The 19,177-nt window shown below is 33.9% G+C and overlaps 2 protein-coding genes across 4 annotated transcripts; both read right to left on the bottom strand.

The window, feature by feature from the left end:
• Window positions 1-2,707: 2,707 nt before the first annotated feature.
• LOC127100906 (beta-glucosidase 12) lies at window positions 2,708-7,655 on the bottom strand. Its single transcript, XM_051038217.1, has 12 exons — window positions 7,494-7,655; window positions 7,334-7,403; window positions 5,223-5,281; window positions 4,882-4,957; window positions 4,712-4,789; window positions 4,540-4,627; window positions 4,248-4,425; window positions 4,061-4,176; window positions 3,703-3,926; window positions 3,528-3,559; window positions 3,150-3,361; window positions 2,708-3,054 (listed from the first exon to the last, which is right to left on the bottom strand). Exons 1-12 carry the CDS (start codon window positions 7,653-7,655, stop codon window positions 2,883-2,885), a joined length of 1,467 nt encoding a protein of 488 aa, XP_050894174.1. The 3' UTR covers window positions 2,708-2,882.
• Window positions 7,334-12,326, bottom strand: LOC127100905 (cyanogenic beta-glucosidase). Of its 3 annotated transcripts, none has more exons than XM_051038214.1 (15): window positions 12,062-12,326; window positions 11,908-11,977; window positions 11,653-11,711; window positions 11,485-11,560; window positions 11,326-11,403; window positions 11,130-11,217; window positions 10,710-10,965; window positions 10,367-10,482; window positions 9,677-9,894; window positions 9,518-9,549; window positions 9,304-9,406; window positions 9,093-9,201; window positions 8,005-8,789; window positions 7,494-7,675; window positions 7,334-7,403 (listed from the first exon to the last, which is right to left on the bottom strand). In XM_051038214.1, the coding sequence occupies exons 1-13, from the start codon at window positions 12,227-12,229 to the stop codon at window positions 8,615-8,617; spliced, it is 1,548 nt and encodes a 515-aa protein (XP_050894171.1). In that variant the 5' UTR covers window positions 12,230-12,326; the 3' UTR covers window positions 7,334-7,403; window positions 7,494-7,675; window positions 8,005-8,614. The 3 variants fall into 3 exon arrangements, with proteins under 3 accessions (XP_050894171.1, XP_050894172.1, XP_050894173.1); XM_051038215.1 differs by having other exon boundaries at window positions 8,005-8,786; window positions 12,062-12,324; XM_051038216.1 differs by lacking the exon at window positions 8,005-8,789 and having other exon boundaries at window positions 12,062-12,321.
• Window positions 12,327-19,177: the final 6,851 nt, after the last annotated feature.

Below are 19,177 nucleotides of genomic sequence, written 5' to 3'. Positions count from 1 at the left end.
TACTGTGACTATTGAACATGTAGAAAAGTGTATGAATAGTAAACTTTAAAATTCCTTGATATGGTAATTATTGGTCAACGATAGAACACTTGTAACTGATTGAAGAAAGGATTGAGAAAAAATGGAGACGATTGGAAGAGAGTAGAATGATACAAAAAAAAAGTGAATTTTATTCATTTATTCTATTTAAGTACTATGTATTTGTATATTTGTATAAGGGGAATTAACGACTAACTTCTCAAAATAAACAACTAAGGCTTAGTTAGTTGTCATACAAGTAACTCAACTAATATAGCTACATTTTTAACTAATTTGAACTAAAAGAAAATTACAATACACATGCAACGTTGTTAGTTATATATCCTTGGATGTTGTTAGAAAAAGAACCATAGGTATATATTTTTAATTAAACATATTCTAATTCTTTTGCGTTTCTTTTTGTCAATTCAAAGGATTTCATTTTGTGTTTCCCCAAACCCTCAAGAACCCAAGCACGACTTGTATGTGACTTCCTTATAGTGATTCCTTCATTTTCAAGAAATATCTCTCTCTCTCTCTCTCTCTCTCTCTCTCTCTCTCTCTCTCTCTCTCTCTCTCTCTCTCTCTCTCTCTCTCTCTCTCTCTCTCTCTCTCTCTCTCTCTCTCTCTCTCTCTCTCTCTCTCTCTCTCTAAATTAACAGTTTTATATGGATAGATGACCTGACCTTGTTTTGTTGCCCCATATCTACCAAACAATGGCATTTCTTCATTTCCTCGAAACATTGATCTCATAAGATTCTACCTCCTACAACAACATTCATCTTCAAAACAATCACAAAAATCAAATCAACTACCTCAATAAACTATTATTCTCGGTTATGGTCTAATGAGTTCTACATTGCTTGTTAGGATTTAATTCACATGCACAATGTCATTTAGTTTAACAATCACATCCTCAATTTATGTAATTCAAAAGTTCTTCTTTTAAGGATAAGGTTTTCTTTGGGGTTTATCATATGGTGAGCTTCCTTCCTAATGTTGAAATGAGTTTTGGTTGAATTTAAGTAATTTGATTTTGTTTCTTACATTTACAGTTTTCTTATATATTTGGGTTGTTGAGCCTTTGGAATAAGGAAATCTTCGATCCACATGATGAGTTTTCTACCGTTGAGTTTTGATTAACAAATACATGAGGGATGATGTGTTATGTGTTAATCTACAAACCATTAGTGTCTTAAGATGTTAAGTAAGTATGTTTAGTGTCTTTAAAACTAAATGTATTGTCCAACAAAAGTATAAGGTGTGTTCCCCCTACAAGAGGAGCGAGACTCACATACTCTAGTAGGTATATTACACGAATGGGGGAGAGCTTATTCATGGTGGCGATGAAGATAATTGACAAAATGGTGTACGCATCGTACGCTCGAAGATACACCAGAGTCGTCATCGAACTTTATTTATCCCCAAAAAGGGAAGGGAAAATATCGATAAAACCCAAGGGAAACAGAAAAACTGATACAGGAGTCGGTTATGCAAAGGAAAGGTATTAGCATCCCTGACTCCATGGTACTCCATGGGAACCATTTTGAATGCTCTTGTTTGAATGAGTGTTGTTATCTTTAAGTACCTGCAAAACAGAAAATGGGTTAGAAAGAGAGTGCTCGAGGAGGATTGTGACCCTCAATGCCTACGTATTCTCATGGTGCAATGAGAAAATCAGAGTCTCGTAGTTCATGGAACCGGAGAGGACAAATAAAATAAAGAAAGGTATTCGTCAAGGATTCACATGCCCGTGCCTACGTATTCTTATAGTGCAATAAGGAAGTCAGAGCTTCGTAATTCGGAGGACAAAGACCGAGAAAAAGGTAATGATTGGGGGTGGTGTTTAAACTAGAAAAGAAAGGATAAAAGTGGTGTCATAACCAAAAATCGATGTTTAATCTGGAAAAGAGCTAAAGATAGTGTCAAAACCAAGAGGAAAAGGCATCATAACCCCTAAGCACTAATTCATTATGACGGGCAAATGTTCCTCTACAAATTGCAATTGAAAGATCTTCTAGATGGAAGCTTTATGAAATGTCTATGTTGTATACAAATGTATGAAATGAATCTAAAAAGTATCAATAGAAACTCGAAGCGGTCTTCATTGTAACTTATCACATATAATGCTGAGTTATCTTTCAGAAATCCACAAGTTCCATCAATTGGACCGAGCAACTGTATTTAATCAATAGACTTAATAGAATTTTTGTAGGGATTAAAACAAACAGAAGTTAATGCATGAATTCTTAACATAAATCTACAAATAGACAAGGCCTCGGGGGTTATAGACATCAAATAGTAGAAATATATAGTTTTCACAAAATATAGGACATGTAATCGCAAATCATATTTTCATTCAGAATAGTTTGTGAGTTTACAAATAATAATTATCCATGAAATCAATAGAAAGATTTAACAGAAAGTAAATCCTAGCTAATGATAAAAGTTACTTAACAGAAACTGTAACACTCTATTACGCATAAGAAACACAACACACATCATCTAGCAAATCATGGTATAGGCTTATGTTTTGATGCATCCATGAACATGCAAGTTAGCTTAAATGTCGTATGAAGATGTCATACATGTCCAGACTCATATAGGTGATTATAATGCATTTAGATATTTGAAAGTCTAGGATGCATGATCATATTGAAGGTCATTTGGATCCTAAAGTGCCTGTCTCTGGTCCAATGGTATGTATTTCATCATTTCACATTGTTATTCAAAAACAAACTATGACTTCTAGCTAGAGCTCAATTGTTATTCAAATCCAATATTACAATTTTCATTTTGTATTACGATTAATGATCAAGATCATATCATACTATTGGAGATCAACAAGACATTAAGCTGTAACTCTAATGTTTTTTAAGAAAATTCCTAAACCAATGGGCAGAGAGTTTATGGTGTCTTTTAAGATTATCTTTGTAATCAACAAAGTTAATTCCAAAACGCATGGTGTATCCGGCAATCCATTCAAAGTTATCTAAAAGTGACCATGCGAAATATCCTTGTACTTTCACGCCATGCCTTCACACATAAAAGCAAGGAATTATAACCGAGAATAGATTGTGAAATAAGGTAATTCAATATGAAATGAGTAGAGAGATGGTTCTACTACTTACTTGATTGCAGATGAAATATAATAAAGATGACGATAAAAGTAATCAATTCTATAAGTATCCGAAAGCGCCTCTTCAAGTGATAGTGTTGGATCGTTGAACTCATCCATACCATTTTCTGTGATGTATATCAAAGGATTGTTATACTTTGTCTTTGTGTATAGTAGTAGTTCCTGAATCCCCCTTGGATAAACAAATAGCCAAGGCGAAGCAGCCTGAACATAAATGTTGTTTCTTAGTTATTTGTAAAACAAACAAATCATATAAACGAAGTATCTGATTATATAAATGTCAATACGCGTGCATGCGCAAGTGTTTGCGCACACATTCACGTCTCGGATGTCTCGGATGTAACGATAACTGAAATAGAGTCTTACTCACCCGTGGTCCAATTGGTATCCCATTTCGCTCAGCTGTAATAAGTCATAGCAGGAAACGTTTTACATCAAAGAAAGGAATTATCTTCTTTTCATTGAAAAAATCAAAGCAAAGTATCACAAAATGTATATATAATGTATAATTCTTCATGAGTTTTGAACAAGGTGGAAATTCCTACTTGTTAAGTTGACATGAGTATCCTTGAAATAGGTAGATTTGCTTGTGTCGTTATTTGAATGTGGTATATTGGCCGCATAATTTGAGGTGTAGTAATTGACTCCGATAAAATCAAATGAGCCGGTAAGTATCTTGGATTGCTCTCGAGTGAACTTTGGTAACCGATTTCCCACAAAAGACACCATGCTTAGTGGATACTCTCCTGTTGTCATTGGCTGCATAAACCTACAAACAAATTCCTTAAGAAGCTTGAAGCATAACATAAACATTCGGCTGCCATTATGTCATGATTCGTGATTTTGCGGACAATATGAACAAATGCAGGGTTAAGAGAAAACTTGATAGGAAATAGCCATTACCATCCAAACATGAAATCAAGAGCGCGTTGAGCAGCTTGATGATCTAATGTGTCATTTGAGAAAGGCAAAAACCAGTGACAGTTTAAGGTGATGCCTATTGAACCGTTTTGAGAAGCCTGCTTCCATTATTTCGAGTTAGATGATTTTATGGACAAGCATAACAAAATTTCCATTTAAGGCTCTGTACCTGATAGTTGGTTCTATAAATTTTGACAGCGGCTGCATGAGCGAGGAGTTGGTTGTGTGAGGCCATGTAGGGCTCTGTACCCATACTGTAAGAGTGCGGCTCATTAAGAGTAATCCAATGGTTCACTCTGTCTCCAAATTCCTTGAAGCATAGCTCTGCATAGTCCTGAAAATCATTTCTGCATAAAGAGATTCAACAACAAAAACATGAACAATCAAGTCTTATGGATCAAACAATGTCATAATGCTCTAACATGGATCATGCATATAGAAATTTGTTCCGCGAAACTTACATGATATTGGGGCTCAAGAAACCTTCGTACTCGTCTTGTAAGGCTTGGGGAAGATCCCAATGGAAAAGGGTTACAAATGGTACTAGACCTGGATCAATAACTCCATCAATCAATAATATGATATACTAGTAATATAGTATTCCCTCCTAAAATAGTATGATTTATGCATTACCATTATCGAGTAGCTCATTGATGAGGTTGTTGTAATATTTGATTCCTTCTTGGTTGATACCTGCGCTTACTTTTCCTTCTGCGTATTTGTTAGAGTTGTTAATTTAAATGAAAGATTCAACCATATGAAACTCTTTAAGGATGTGAATAAATTCAAACATTTGCTATTACTTGGCAATATCCTTGGCCATGAGATGGAGAATCTGTATGCATCTGTGTTCATATACTTCATGATTGCAACATCATCCTATTAACATGTAAAAATGGTAAGGACCTATACTAGAAGCAAAATTGCAAACATGATATTAGAGCTTCATAAGGTCAAATATACAGAGTTAATTGATATGCATTAACGGTGTAAAGATTTTTTACATTTCAATAAATTAAATATTTTTATTACTAAAGTCATTTGATTTATTTAGCCTAAAATATTTATACAAATAATGAATTATAATGGATTACATTATACAGAACTTTACATTTATGATATATGAAAATTAATCTCAAAGTACCTTATAACGATGATACTGATCAACAGCTACATCTCCATTGCTTCTGTCCAATATTTTTTCTGTATGCAATTACACCAATGACGTCATTACAGAAACAGACTATGGCCAATAGCATTACTGTCATCAAATTAATTAATAGTTATGTTAATTTTAATAACAAAATCATTTTTATTAGTAGTAATTAAAAAAATAAGTAGATAAACTAAAATGCAATAAATATTGTTTGATATTGTAAATTGAAAAACTGTTTAAGGTATCTCAAGAAAGACTTTTCCCTTTCACAAAGTGACAAATAGAACATGCGCAGTTTATTTACCCAAAAAGAAAACCATTATGTATGTTTAGTTTAGATTAGAAAAATATTTATTGCTGTTTTGTTTGGCTTTTACCCTTTTGGTTTTCACACATTGCTTTGATGCACACTACAGACACATTCCATTTCAGTAACCACCCACTTTTTTTTTCTTTTTTTTTTATATATTCACCCTTCATATAGTGATAGAACAAAATCAATATTTTTCTATATTTTTAATTATAAATCAGCAAACTCTGCACACTGGAAAAACTAATTTCTAGAATTTGCAAGAATTATGGTAAAACTCTAATTCAAGAGAATCTATATCTATTCATAAATGAAATATTAATTTGGTATAATATTTTCCCCTTTATTATATTTTTCATTTAAGCAATTGTATTTACTATTTTATTCTTTAATAATACTATTTTAATATTTAATTAACAAAATCTGTTAAATTCAATTGTATTAAGAACAATTCGTAGCAATATTCAGTACTATAAAAGAATAATTTTTTATCTTATATCTCAAAATTATTTATTTTATTTAATTTCATATCAAAATGTGCAGATATTATAAAACAATTTGATTCTAGTATATAACAAAAAGTTTATAACTTGATCTATAACTATCTATAAAGGAGATAAGGGATTTTGTAGTGGCCTATTTTTATTCTTTAATTATCCTCAACTTCCATTTATAATTAATTGATTTGTTTTTTTAATTTGATAACTACCTTTATATTTGTCCTATTACTTCTCCTTCTTCATTATTTTTTTTGAATTTGATAATTATCTTTGTATTTGTCTTATAACTTCTCCTTCTTCATTTTAAAGAATATAATTTACTATATAATCATAACATCTTTTTGTATATTTTACTATCTTTTCTCTCTTTCTTTAATAAAATTACTCTTCCTCTTCTAACCCAGAAAATCATAATTTATTTATATTTGTCATTAAAACTCCACCCTCTTCTTTTGACAAAATTACTCCATAATACTGCATAACTGTAATGGAGACTCAAGAAGACAGAGACTATTTATTTGTCTTTGTGGGGTCTGTAATGGGGTCTGTAATCAAGTTTTGATTATAGTGAATTAAGTCTTTAGAGAGAGACCATTTTTACAAAAACAATTTATATTAAAATCAAAACTAAATAAAAAATATCTGTTTATATTGACGTGTGTGAATATTAAAAAAGGCGGTTGTACCTGTTTGGACGCTAGCACAATATAACAAATATAGAATTAAGCACAATAGAAAAGCAGACACGTCTTTCTACTAAACTAATCAATATAAATCAAATTTAATATCCCATCCCTTTCTCTTTAAGTGCCGTGTTTTTATAAAAAATTCATTGCATTTTATTTTATTTTTGATTTTCAAAAGTATAAAATAAGGAAATTGGTTTTCAAAGTATAAAATAAAGAAAATTCATAGATGGAAATAACCATAACAAATATTTTTACGCACAGTCAATTATAATTTTTTTATTAATTAAAAAACAAAAAAAAAATTTACTCTTCCTTCATAATCATAACCACCCCCATAAATTCAATTAAAACACAAATTAAATTTTAAATAAATTTAAATATTTCTTTTTTCGTATTGAATGTTTCTAACAATATGGATTTATATACGTTTCCATATTTCTCATAAAATAATATTAGTGGAAGTAGGAGGAAGCTCGAACCACTTGTTAGAATTAACTTCCGAATCGGATTAATTGGTCCAATGAACCGGATAGGGATGAAAATTTAAAAAAAATAATAATAATATTAACTATAATTTATAAAAAAAATAAAGGAATATACCTGGATATTTATGAGTAAAGTTATCCCATGTACTTTGTCCTCTACCCCCTTCATTTGCAGCACCTTCATACTACATTACAACACACAAAATCATACCTTAAAAAATAAATAACCTCCAATTCTTAAGCTTCATTAGCCTTAATGATCTTACAAAACGAACCTGATAGGAGGAGGAGGCAGTACCAAAAATGAAACCTGCCGGAAAACTGCTTCGATTAAGAGATGTCCGGTCAACAAGTGTAGTAGGAGTAACAGCCGCGGCCATTATAATAAGAGTCAAGACACCAAAGTTGAAGAGACTTCGATAGGCATTCAATGCCATGCCCTTATCAAATTCTGATTCTGTTCAATTACAATTACAGTTGTTGTTGCTAATGAATATGGAACTTGATTGTTGTGTGTGAAAACCAGGACTTTATATAAGAAAAGACAAGACATGTGAGAGAGAGGAAAATTTTAGTATCCTAATGGACACTAATTTGGAGTGTGTTAGCTTTTTCAAAAGAGTAAATATTAGTATCCAATTTGGTACATGCATAAATTATATTAAAAATATTTTAAAATGATTTCTAAAATTGAAAAAATGTTATTTATATTTATATGGTTGTTGGTATATGCAAAAAGATTGTCAGGGTTGTAATTGATAACAAAATCCACACAGAGAGACAAACCTGATTAAACATTTTAGAATACTAATAATGTAGAAGATCAGATTGATACACTCATACAAATTCAGAGAGCAAATTGTTCTAAATAATATAGTTTCCTCTCTGTTCTCCGTTCGTCTTGTTGTAAATAAAAAATTAAAATTAAAATTTTATGTGAAAATGAGAATATGTTTGAAAGGAGATGAGTGCAATTTACTGTTTACATTTGGCATTAAATGATTTATATATAAAACAGATCAAGTAAAAGATTTTTTAAGATTTATAACTTACCTTGTTACATTAATACTAGATTAGTAAAGGAAAGTGACAGTTTTTCACTTAAGAGTAATATCAATATCATATCAATATCAGTTAAAATCATGTAGCTCCAAAATATATAACTTAACTGAGATATGCACTATTCAGTTACAAAATATCATAAAAAGAATTTAAATTATAAATACAAATGGTAAAAGAGGATAAATAAAAAGTGCTTTACTAAATCTGAATTCTTTTATTAACAACTCTTTTATTTAAAAAAAACTCTATGTAAGAGTGAATTTCATATCATTTTCTTCTAATCTGAAATTCATTAAAACAGATAACTTTTCCTTGTGCTGAAAATATACAAGTCCTAAGATTTTTTGAGGAATTTCTTGAACCAATGCGCCGAGAGTTTTGGATATCTTTTCAAGTCATTTTTAAAATCCACAAAGACGAGTCCGAATCGCACCGTGTAGCCAGAGTCCCATTCCATGTTATCCAACAATGACCATGCAAAATATCCCTTTACATTCACACCATCCCTTCTATTCATAAAGGCCAATAAAGCAGAAGAATTAACCCAAAAAAAAAACAAAAGAAAGAAAGAAAGTAGCCCCCATACGAGTTTTCTACATATTCCTTTGTACACTTAAGAAGACAAATAACCACCATCCTATTTTCCCTCTCCCTTATTGTATAAATGTAAAAAGAAAGGCTTGAAAACATGGATAGGAATAAAACTACTGTGAATAACATGGATAGGATTAAAACTACTTTGAATTAATATGTATAAGACCTACAAATAAATAACTAGGAGCTGAGAGACCAATCGCATAAGCATTACTTACTTGATTGCGGTTTGAAGATAATAAAGATGACGATAAAAGTAATCAATCCTGTAAGTATCTATAAGGGATTCTTCAAGTGATAGAGTTGGATCGTTGAACTCATCATAACCTATAAATTAATTTTATCAGATTTTCATTGGCTTTATCAACATTGCAATACTACACTACACATACTATCTTAGAAGATAAGTAGAATAGATGTATTAATTACCATTTTCAGTAATGTAAATTACAGGGTTGTTGTACTGTTTCTTTATGAAAAGCAATAGTTCTCGAAACCCTCGTGGATAAATGCACAACCAGCTGGAAGCAGCCTACAAATAATTATAATAAAGCTATCTTTATATTTTAGACATGCACAAAATATAAAAAATGAAAAGAATTGATATGTAATTTAGTTGCCAATGCAATGATGAAGTACATACCATTGGACCAAGGAGCTTTCCATCATGCTGATCTGTCATTCAAAAATAATAAACAATAAAGTTCAGAAGATTAGGTTTTATTAGTTTTATTTTAATTCTGTTTGGTGACTTTTTGGAACTAAATTAACTAGTGCAAGCATATAATTAACTGATAATTACTTGTAACATTAACAAGAGCATCAGTTTGTTGGGCTGGTTCAGCCCCCCGTAGGTGAGGTGCATTAGCAGCATAAAAGGATGAATAATAGTTTAGGCCTAGAAAATCGAAGGACCCCTTAAGTTGCTCTGATTCTTTTTCGGAGAACTTCGGTAGCCGTTTTCCCACCATGGATTGCATGCTTTTTGGATACTCACCTTTGGTGAGTGGCTCCATGTACCTGATGCAAAATGCAAAGTGCAGATAGAATCAAAGAAATACTCTTCTGATCTCCTAATACTTTGCGGAAATGGTACTTTGCGGAAATGGTACATAGCTGCATTTGAATTCAGCTGGTCATACATAACTGTTTCTTTTAAATTCAAAAAACAAAGTGAACTGAAATCTTATGAAGTTTGCATGCAACTTTCTACAGGCTCCCAAGAAAATATATAGTTTGTGTAAACAACACAAATCAGTCTACATAAAAATGACTACCAACATACCAATCTTGTGGTATATCCATTAATAGTGACAATATTGGGAAATGGTTTACAGTCATTATTAGATCTCGTAACTTCACATGAATATGTAGTTGGTCCACAATTTTCTTACCGAGTAGAATAAGTTATAATACCCCCTAATGATCATATTTTCAAATTTTTAATATAATCTCTCTTGTTGAGCAAGGAATAGTCAAGTTTAATCTTTACCATCCAAACATGAAGTCGAGGGCTCGTTGTGCCGCATCACGATCTGCTTTCTCTTTAGACACAGGCACAAACCAATCAGAGTTTAAGGTAATCCCTAGTAAACCCTTTTGAGATGCCTATATATTATAAAAAAAAAAGTTTTTTAATTAGCAACAGCTTCAATATGTTCACACTAAAAAAAGAAGCATTTTCTACCACCATATAGCAATTGTGCATGGCTTTGTAATGCTTCACCCTTCTATTAGAGATGTTCAATTCTCATGTACTTTAAGACCTAAAGATTCACCGCAGATTTCGAAAAAATATTTTTTTAAGTTTAAAACAATTCAATAATACAAAGGACCTGATACTTGGTCTTGTACAGTTTTGCAGCAGCAGCATGAGCAAGAAGTTGGTAGTGCGAAGTCAAATACGGTTCTGTCCCCGAATCACCTCCTGTGCAATTCATTTTCAACCAGTCTGAGCATCGCCCTGGTGCAAACCTTCCGTTTGCATAGCCATTCTTACTCACACTTCTTGGTTCATTCAAAGTAATCCAACGTTTCACTCTATCACCAAATTTCTTGAAGCAAAGTTCAGCATAGTCCCTAAAATCATCTCTGCAAGCTCATGAATTACATATGTTAATCAATTAGTTAGATTTACTAAAATCATCTCTGCAAGCTCATGAATTACATATGTTAATCAATTAGTTAGATTTACTGCAGACTTTCCCTAAGTAGTCATACAAAAATATCTCTAGATGGAAAATGGTGTCACTCACACAATGTGACGGCTTAAAAAACCGCCATACTCATCCTCTAAGGCTTGTGGAACGTCCCAGTGAAAAATGGTCACATATGGTTGGAGACCTGCATTATTCTCCAATGAATATTTATGATTAATAACTACATGGACATGATTCTAATCCAATGTGAAAACTTAAAATAAATAAATAAATAAAAATTGCAAATCTTGACCATTAGCCAATAGTTCATCGATGAGGTTGTTATAGTAATTAATCCCTTCACTATTTACACCTCCACTAAGCTTTCCTTCTGCAAATAGTCGATAAAAAATGTATAACAGTTACTATAAATCCCCAATCTACAAGGAGAAATATTAACAAAATGACTTACTTGGTAGCACTCTAGACCATGAAATGGAGAATCTATAAGCATCCATATTCATACACTTCATGATTCTGATATCATCCTAAAATACATAGAGCAGTATATCAGTATCATGACTCAGAAATACATCACATATTTTTATACACCTTTGCAAAACTACAATTTGGACTATACCGAGTACCGATTATACGAATCATCAGCAACATCTCCAGTACTTCCATCTGTAATTTTTTCTGCACGCCATTTCATAATAAACATGAGGAATCCTTTACATGTTGTCACATTGTCAAATAACTAGGCGATTCAATTTAAACCTAAAGCAAGCAATAACTTCAACATAGTTTATACTTGCAAATCCGCAACTGGATCAGGATCATATTAAACACCAATTAGGTCAAATACACCGGGTATGATGAAATTGATAAGAACCTGGATATTTATGAGCGAAAGTATCCCAAATGCTAGGTCCTTTTCCATCTTCAAATGCTGCACCTTCATACTGCAAAAAAAAAACTCAAATTGTATAAAATTATATCTCTAATAACGCTAATTGAAACAAAAATTGAAGGATGGTTGATGGTACCTGAAATGCAGAAGAGGCTGTTCCAAAAACGAAATCTGGCGGGAAACTGCTACGATTGAGATGAGGAACGTCGTGAAGGGGAAAAGGTTCAGCAGCATCGATATGTGTAACAATGGTGATGGATAGAATGAAGAATAACGGAAACACGTTGAAATGGAATGGTGTCATGTTAATTGTGATTATTCAAAAAAGTGAAATTGAGTGTAAGTGATTATTATTATTATTATTATTATCATATTTCTCTTTATGGGACAGGGAGATTTCATTTCCTATTAATAAATTAATGAGTGTTCGTTTATTTCGGGAAAGTATGCATACACTTCCCAAATTTATTAGTAATAGGATCTCCTCTTTATCTTTTTAGGAAATTGATGTGCATTATGGATAAAATCAAGATTGGAAAAGGAATTTAATGGTATGGTTTAACAAGAAAAATAACATAATCACACTCAATTATAACAAAAATTCAACTTAATCAAATTGAATCCTTTAAATTTATTGAGATTCAAACTTCAGAACTTTAAACCATATCGAAGACAATGGGGGAGTTTCTTCAATCCAAATTCGGTTTAGGTAATTTTTTGCATTCTTTGTTAGGAGATGAGCAGCTTGGTTTGTGTTTGTTATTAGAATTAATTCATTTTTAGAAATTTATAGATAAAATTTGTTAGAGGATACTTTAGTATTTTTATTTAGTCTCACTTGTATTTAAGCAAGCGAGTGGTGTGAACAAATAGTATCATCCTTTTTCAGTCCACGTAGCAGTATGTGTGCAATCATTTGTAACCAGTTTATAGTTGTGGAAGTTTGTTATTATTCTCTCTTCTCTCTCTTATTTTTATTGTTTTTATCACTTTGTGCACCAACAATTGGTATATAGAGATCCGGTTCATATCCATAGGGAAACACCACGGGAAAGACGAGTGAAACAATGAGGCGTTTTCTGTGATTGATTTCTATTTTGAGAATTCGTGTTGAATTTCTGATTAGAATCGTAACAGAATCACATATCTTGATTCTGCGGGATTGGAAAACACTGCGTTTAGGTGAGACTTGAGTGTATTGCATAAGGTTAAAGATGAATGAAAATTGTAATCTGAGTACCAAGCTTCCAGTGTTCGATGACAAGAACTGGAATCGTTGGATGATTCAGATGTGTGTGTTGTTTGGAGCTCAAGATGTTCTTGATTTCGTCAACGACAATTACGTTGCACTTCAAGAAAATGCAAAGGATGTGCAAAGAAATGCTCAGCGTGATCTGAGGAAGAAGGATCTGAAGGCGTTGTTCTACATCCATCAGTGTGTGGATGTGTACGTGGGGCACACTGGTACGGTGCAACGGCGATGATGCATCAGTGAAGAAGGTGAAGCTTCAGTCTCTACGTAAGTAGTATGAGAATATCAGCATGAAGAACAATGAGAAGGTACCTCACTATATCTCTAGAGTGATTCTGATCACAAATGAGATGAGGGCGTGTAGAGAAACTCTCTCTGAAGAAAGTATCATTGAGAAGGTACTTAGATCTCTTACTCCTCAGTTTGATTATATCGTTATAGCAATTGAGCATTCTAAGGATCTGAGCACCGTGAGAATATAAGAGTTGTAAAGCAATCTAGAGGCGCAAGAGTTGCGTCTAACTGAAAGAACCTCTGAGAAAGAGGTAGAACAGGCTCTAAAAGCTTCTTTTGTCAAGAAAGACCATAAGCAGTCTTACGCAGAAGCCAAGAAAAGATATGGTAGGTCTCAGAAGTCAAAAACCTCAACTTCTGGGAGTCAGAAGGAAAAGGAAAAGTGTGACAAAAGAAAAGTTCAATGTTACTGTTGTAAGAAGTTTGGTCACTTCGTGTAGCGGGGTATTCGTTACCATTAGAGATATTGACTACATCCAAGGTAAACCATACAAGTCGAGTCGCCACCGCACTTCTATTTATCCAAAGAAATGGTTAGAAAGCGAACAAAAACCTAAAAGTTTTATCGAATCAAAAACTAGTAAAAATGTCAGAGATCTGGGTAAGGGGTTAGTTATGCAATGGGAAGGTTTTAAGCACCCAAAACATCCTAGGTACTCCTAGGGAGCCCTTTTCATAAGTGTTGTTCTAGTCTAAAGGGTGTAGGTATATCTAAAGTACTATTTACTAAAAGGAAGGTTAAAAGAAAATGACTCGCAAGGATATCGCATCCACTGCCTACGTATCTCATCTGAGTATGAGAATCAGAGTCTTCGTAGCTCGGCTACCTATGGGTTAAAGAGAAGTGTGTTCGGTAAGACGTCGCGTTTTATGCTTACGTATCTCATCTGGAATGAGAATCAAAGCAAAACGTAGTTCGGCTAACTACGGGTTAAGGATTGCCATCTGAACATGGACTTACAAAAGAGGACACCAACTGTGTCAAAGGAGGGTGGGCAGTGTGTTCAACGTCCTAGCAGTAGGTGTCGCAGCTCGCTGAATCGAATCTTAGGCAGTTACCTCTCTGCAATAGAACGGACTGACATGCCATAAGATCGGAGACGCACGGAAGGTCTAAAAGTGGGGAAGCTCTGCTCTAGAGTTGTCATGCAATATGGATCTATGTGTTAGGATTTACAAAGGGGAACGTTTACCTAATGTTAGCATGCAAAGAATAAGGGAATTCTACCTATGTTATCATACAAAGGGTTCTACCTAATGGGTGCTACCTAAACGGAACAAGAGTCGACGGATGGAGCGCGGAGAGGAGTTACGGATAAGGGTAGATGGCGATGCCGGAGGCAATTGACTTACAGGTAGATGGCGATGCCTGAGGCGATCGACTTACAAGAGGATGGATGAATGCGTGCTGGTTCTGTTAAGTTTTGAAAATGATTACTCGACGTTGGATCGAGATTTTGATCTTATTTTGAAATGGTTATCGGATGTTCGTTTTAATTCTTGTATTAACAGGTAACTAAAGAAATAAAGAAATAAATATTATACACTTTATGGGAGAGGGGTACATTTGTTATGAATGGGGATTGTTCATGGCAAACAAACAATAAGAATATATGTCTCATACATCATACAAGTAGGCAACAGTTATCAATCAGATCGGATAAATAAACAATATATAATCAAACCATAGAATCAAATAATGGAGCATTTAAACAATGCATGGGAGTATGAACATGTTAAATAATCAAGCAATAGAAAGCATGAATGAGAGAAACAAGTATAAAAGATAACAGATGAAAATATGCACACGAAGGGTTCACTGAATAATTTAATCAAGAAATGAGGTAAGGACCAAATAAAATCAAGGTAAAAGGCCTCTAATACATGGCATATGAGATGAACAAGGTAGGATCAAAAGATCTCTTCAATTGCCATAAGCAATCCCTAAGTCAAACATCGATCATAAAGAAGTCAACTGAAATATCAAGTCAACTAAAAAATAACAAATAAATAGCAAATTAATCAAGAAAATTATGAAAAATTAAACTAAATAAGGTGGGGTCAGGACATCACATCCCCCAAAAAGATTTTAAAAATAATGAAAATTGACACGTGAATTAATTAAAACAAAACATAGGTCAAACCAAAAGTCAATTAATAAGACTAGGTTAGAAATAAATCAAGAATAAATAGTAAATTAATCAAGAAAATTATGAAAAATTAAAGTAAATAAGGTGGGGTCAGGACATCATCATCCCCCAAAAAGGTTTTAAAAATAATGAAAATTGGTATGTGAATTAATTAAAATAAAACAGAAGTCAAATTAAAAGTCAACCAATCAAACTAGGTCAAAAAATAAATCCAAAATAAATTGAAAATAATAAAATTCCAAGAAAAGGTCAGGTTGACCATGAGACAGTGGTCAACCTTCATCCCAAAAATCAAATGCTAACAATAATTTTAAGTCATAAAAATAAAATCAATAAAAAAAGTGTGTTAAAATGGACAATTTAGAATAAATAATTAAAATAAAATATTAATATTAAAAAATACGAAAATAAAAATTATATAAAATTAAATAAAATGTTAAGAAAAGTGAAAAATATTTTTGAGTAATTTTATGGACGAAGAAAATATTTTAAATAAGAAAAAGAAATATGAAAATGGAAGGATTAATGGTGATGAACATGGTAAGCAAGCGTAGATATATCAAAACATGGTCATGGAAGAGATGATTACCTAATGGAAAATAAAAGTGGAATGGAATCTGATATGTGATGAAGCTTTGCCTCCTTGCCACGAAATTCCAATGCTCCTTTAGGGTTAGGGTTTCAGCTTCTTAAATAGGGTGAATTAGGTGTTCTCATGGGCTTTTTAATAAGTGATTTATCCATAAGAATAAAAGTGTGAAGTGGGGTGTAAATGTTGTTATTTTGGGCCAAACTTAAGTGAATGGATGTCCAATGCATGGCCAAAAGAGGTAAAAAAAACGTGACTGGTTTGTGCAGCATGCTTAGAAAATCTGATTGGGCCAGCCAGGCCCAAAATCTGCCTAGAAAATCAAGTCATGGTGCCCACTTTAAATTAATGTATCTCTCAAACCATGAATCCAAATGAGATTATTCCAAAAGGATGTGAAAGAGGATATGGCAAGGTACAATTTTTGTGAAGAAATTATTTTCAAATAATGCCTTGAAGTGCAAGAAAACTGGCCAAGAAGTCTTGACAAATTTTGAAGATTTTGGACTTAGAAATTTTTCTAAGTATCCTAAAAAGATGTCTCACTTTGACTAAGCATAACTTTCTCAATTCTAATCCAAATGGAGAAAATTTTATATCTCTAGAAAGCTTGGAACAAGAGGAAAAACTTTCATGTTGGAGAAATGTTCAAATGGAGCTTTTATCTTGATGCAAAATGGGCTTAAAGTGAGTGCAACGATCATGAAAAATTGCCCTAAATGGAAAGTCAACCATTTCCAAATTAAGTAACTTTTCCAATTCCTGATTAAATGATGAATCCATGATCCAACCTTGATCAAATTTCACATGTAGGATCCCCTAGGCATGGATTTTGAGATTCCACTCTCAAAATGACATGAGTTGACTTTTCTGGCCCCACAGTTGACTTTTCCCAAACTATCTGATTCTCGATTCCATTGATCAATTGAAGCACTTCTAGCTCAAATAAAGAGCTGATTTTTTGTATGTAGACCCTTGTGGACATATGGAGGGCCATGGAAAATAGTTTCACCCAAAGAATCAGAAATAAACTGATTTTATACCAAACCCTAGTTTTAGGGCAAAATGATCAAGAACTGATTGCACTGATTGCCAATGGATCTTTCTGAGATAATTGTGAATCTTCCTGGGCCAAGATGCCTCTCTAATCATGACATGGATGAGCTCCTCTACTTCCGACCAAACATTGCCTGTTGCAGGTAACCATGAAACCCTAATTTCTGATTAAATCCAGATGAACACTCTGATAGCTTTGAATCCTTCACTGATGAACTGAGGACCATAATAAGATACTTGGACCCCCCTGAGACCCTTGAGACTTGTATACTTAGAAAATGAAGTCCAATTCTCAATCTTGCTTTGTGTGGGCTCCTTCTGTTAAGGAGTGATCGATCAAAACTTGATCTCCATGTCACTAATGCAGTATGCAATGAGTATGACCTAATATGATGCTAATGAAGTGTAAAACATAATCCCAAGCTTCCAGAAAAAATGAAGGGTAAATTTTGGGGTATTACAGTTGCCCCTATTCAATCAACTGGAAACCTAAAAGGAAGATAGAAACGGCTTTCGCACTTTCGAGGTATCTAGTGATTGAATACGATAAAAGCCCGAAAATTTACACTGAAGTGAAAAAATGAAGTAACAATGCCTGTCAGAATCGGCCAAGAGGTGGTCTTGAAAAAGAATCCGTCTGGTACGGTGAGAGTCAGTTTGAACACCGAAACAAGGAATGTTAGCCTGAATACCAAAATAAATGGTAACACAGAAATACCCATGGTCTGAATGTCGCTCATCAATCTGAATACTGGAAATGACTTCGATCTGAGCATCAGACGATACTTGATTATCAAACATCGGTCTGAACACCGGGAAACTGGCCTGAATGTCACTTCGGCCTGAATACCGGAAAACTGGCCTGAATGCCATAAGTTGCATCGACCTGAATGTTGGAAACTTCTTCGATCTGAACATCGGAAAATTGGCCTGAATGCCACTTCGGTTTGAATACCGGAAACTTGGCCTGAATGCCACAAGTTGCATCGACCTGAATGTCGGAAACTTCTTCGATTTGAACATCGAAAAACTGGCCTGAATGCCACTTCGGTTTGAATACCGGAAACTTGGCCTGAATGCCACAAGTTGCGTCGACCTGAACGTCGGAAACTTCTTCGATCTGAACATCGGAAAACTGGCTTGAATGCCACTTCGGTCTGAATACCGGAAACTTTCATGCCTGTCAGCATCGGCAGAAATAGGGAAAATGATAACTGAGGTGGCGCGTGGGCCAACGACCTCTGCTGGGAATAATAAAGATAAGTCATGAACAATCTTCAGTCTGAGTACTGGAAACAACTTCTGGCTTATCACTTGGGATACCGAGAATGCCTTATGCTTTACATGCGTATGTTTGAATTTTTCAATGGCGTAATGCTCCATGAAAATGGAAATGCTACGCAATTTAGGAGGATGCAATGCAATATGATTCTATATGCAGGGATGCGAAATGCTTGATTAGAGAGAACGGCAAGCTGAGGCAAGAAATTCTGCTGGGGAAATGATCACCATCTTTTGGACCCTGGCAAGGCTGTTGGAGATGCACAGCATAAAGAACTCTGTGGGGAAATGACCCGTCACATGGTGTTCTGGCAAATAACAAAATACCGAGGCTCTGACTAGGGAGAGAATGGCACTGAAAAATTGCTGCTGAGGAAAGCGACAGTGGTTCTGGAAACCATAATCTGCGAGAGAGACGACTCAGCAGGGGAAGCAAACACCGATACGGTACCGAGATTATGCTTCAAGGAAAGAGACCATGGGTCTAGCGTCGAGATCATCGATCTGGTATCGAACTCTGAGGAGCAACCGCTTCTGCTGGGAAGATACAGTCTGGCACTGTCAACTCCGTTGGGGATATACAATCAGACATTGTCAACTCCGCTAAGGATATACAGTCAGACACTGTCG

This window comes from Lathyrus oleraceus, chromosome 7, assembly GCF_024323335.1.
Source record: "Lathyrus oleraceus cultivar Zhongwan6 chromosome 7, CAAS_Psat_ZW6_1.0, whole genome shotgun sequence".
NCBI classification, from domain to species: Eukaryota; Viridiplantae; Streptophyta; class Magnoliopsida; order Fabales; family Fabaceae; genus Lathyrus; species Lathyrus oleraceus.
This window is presented reverse-complemented; position numbering and strand designations above follow the sequence as displayed.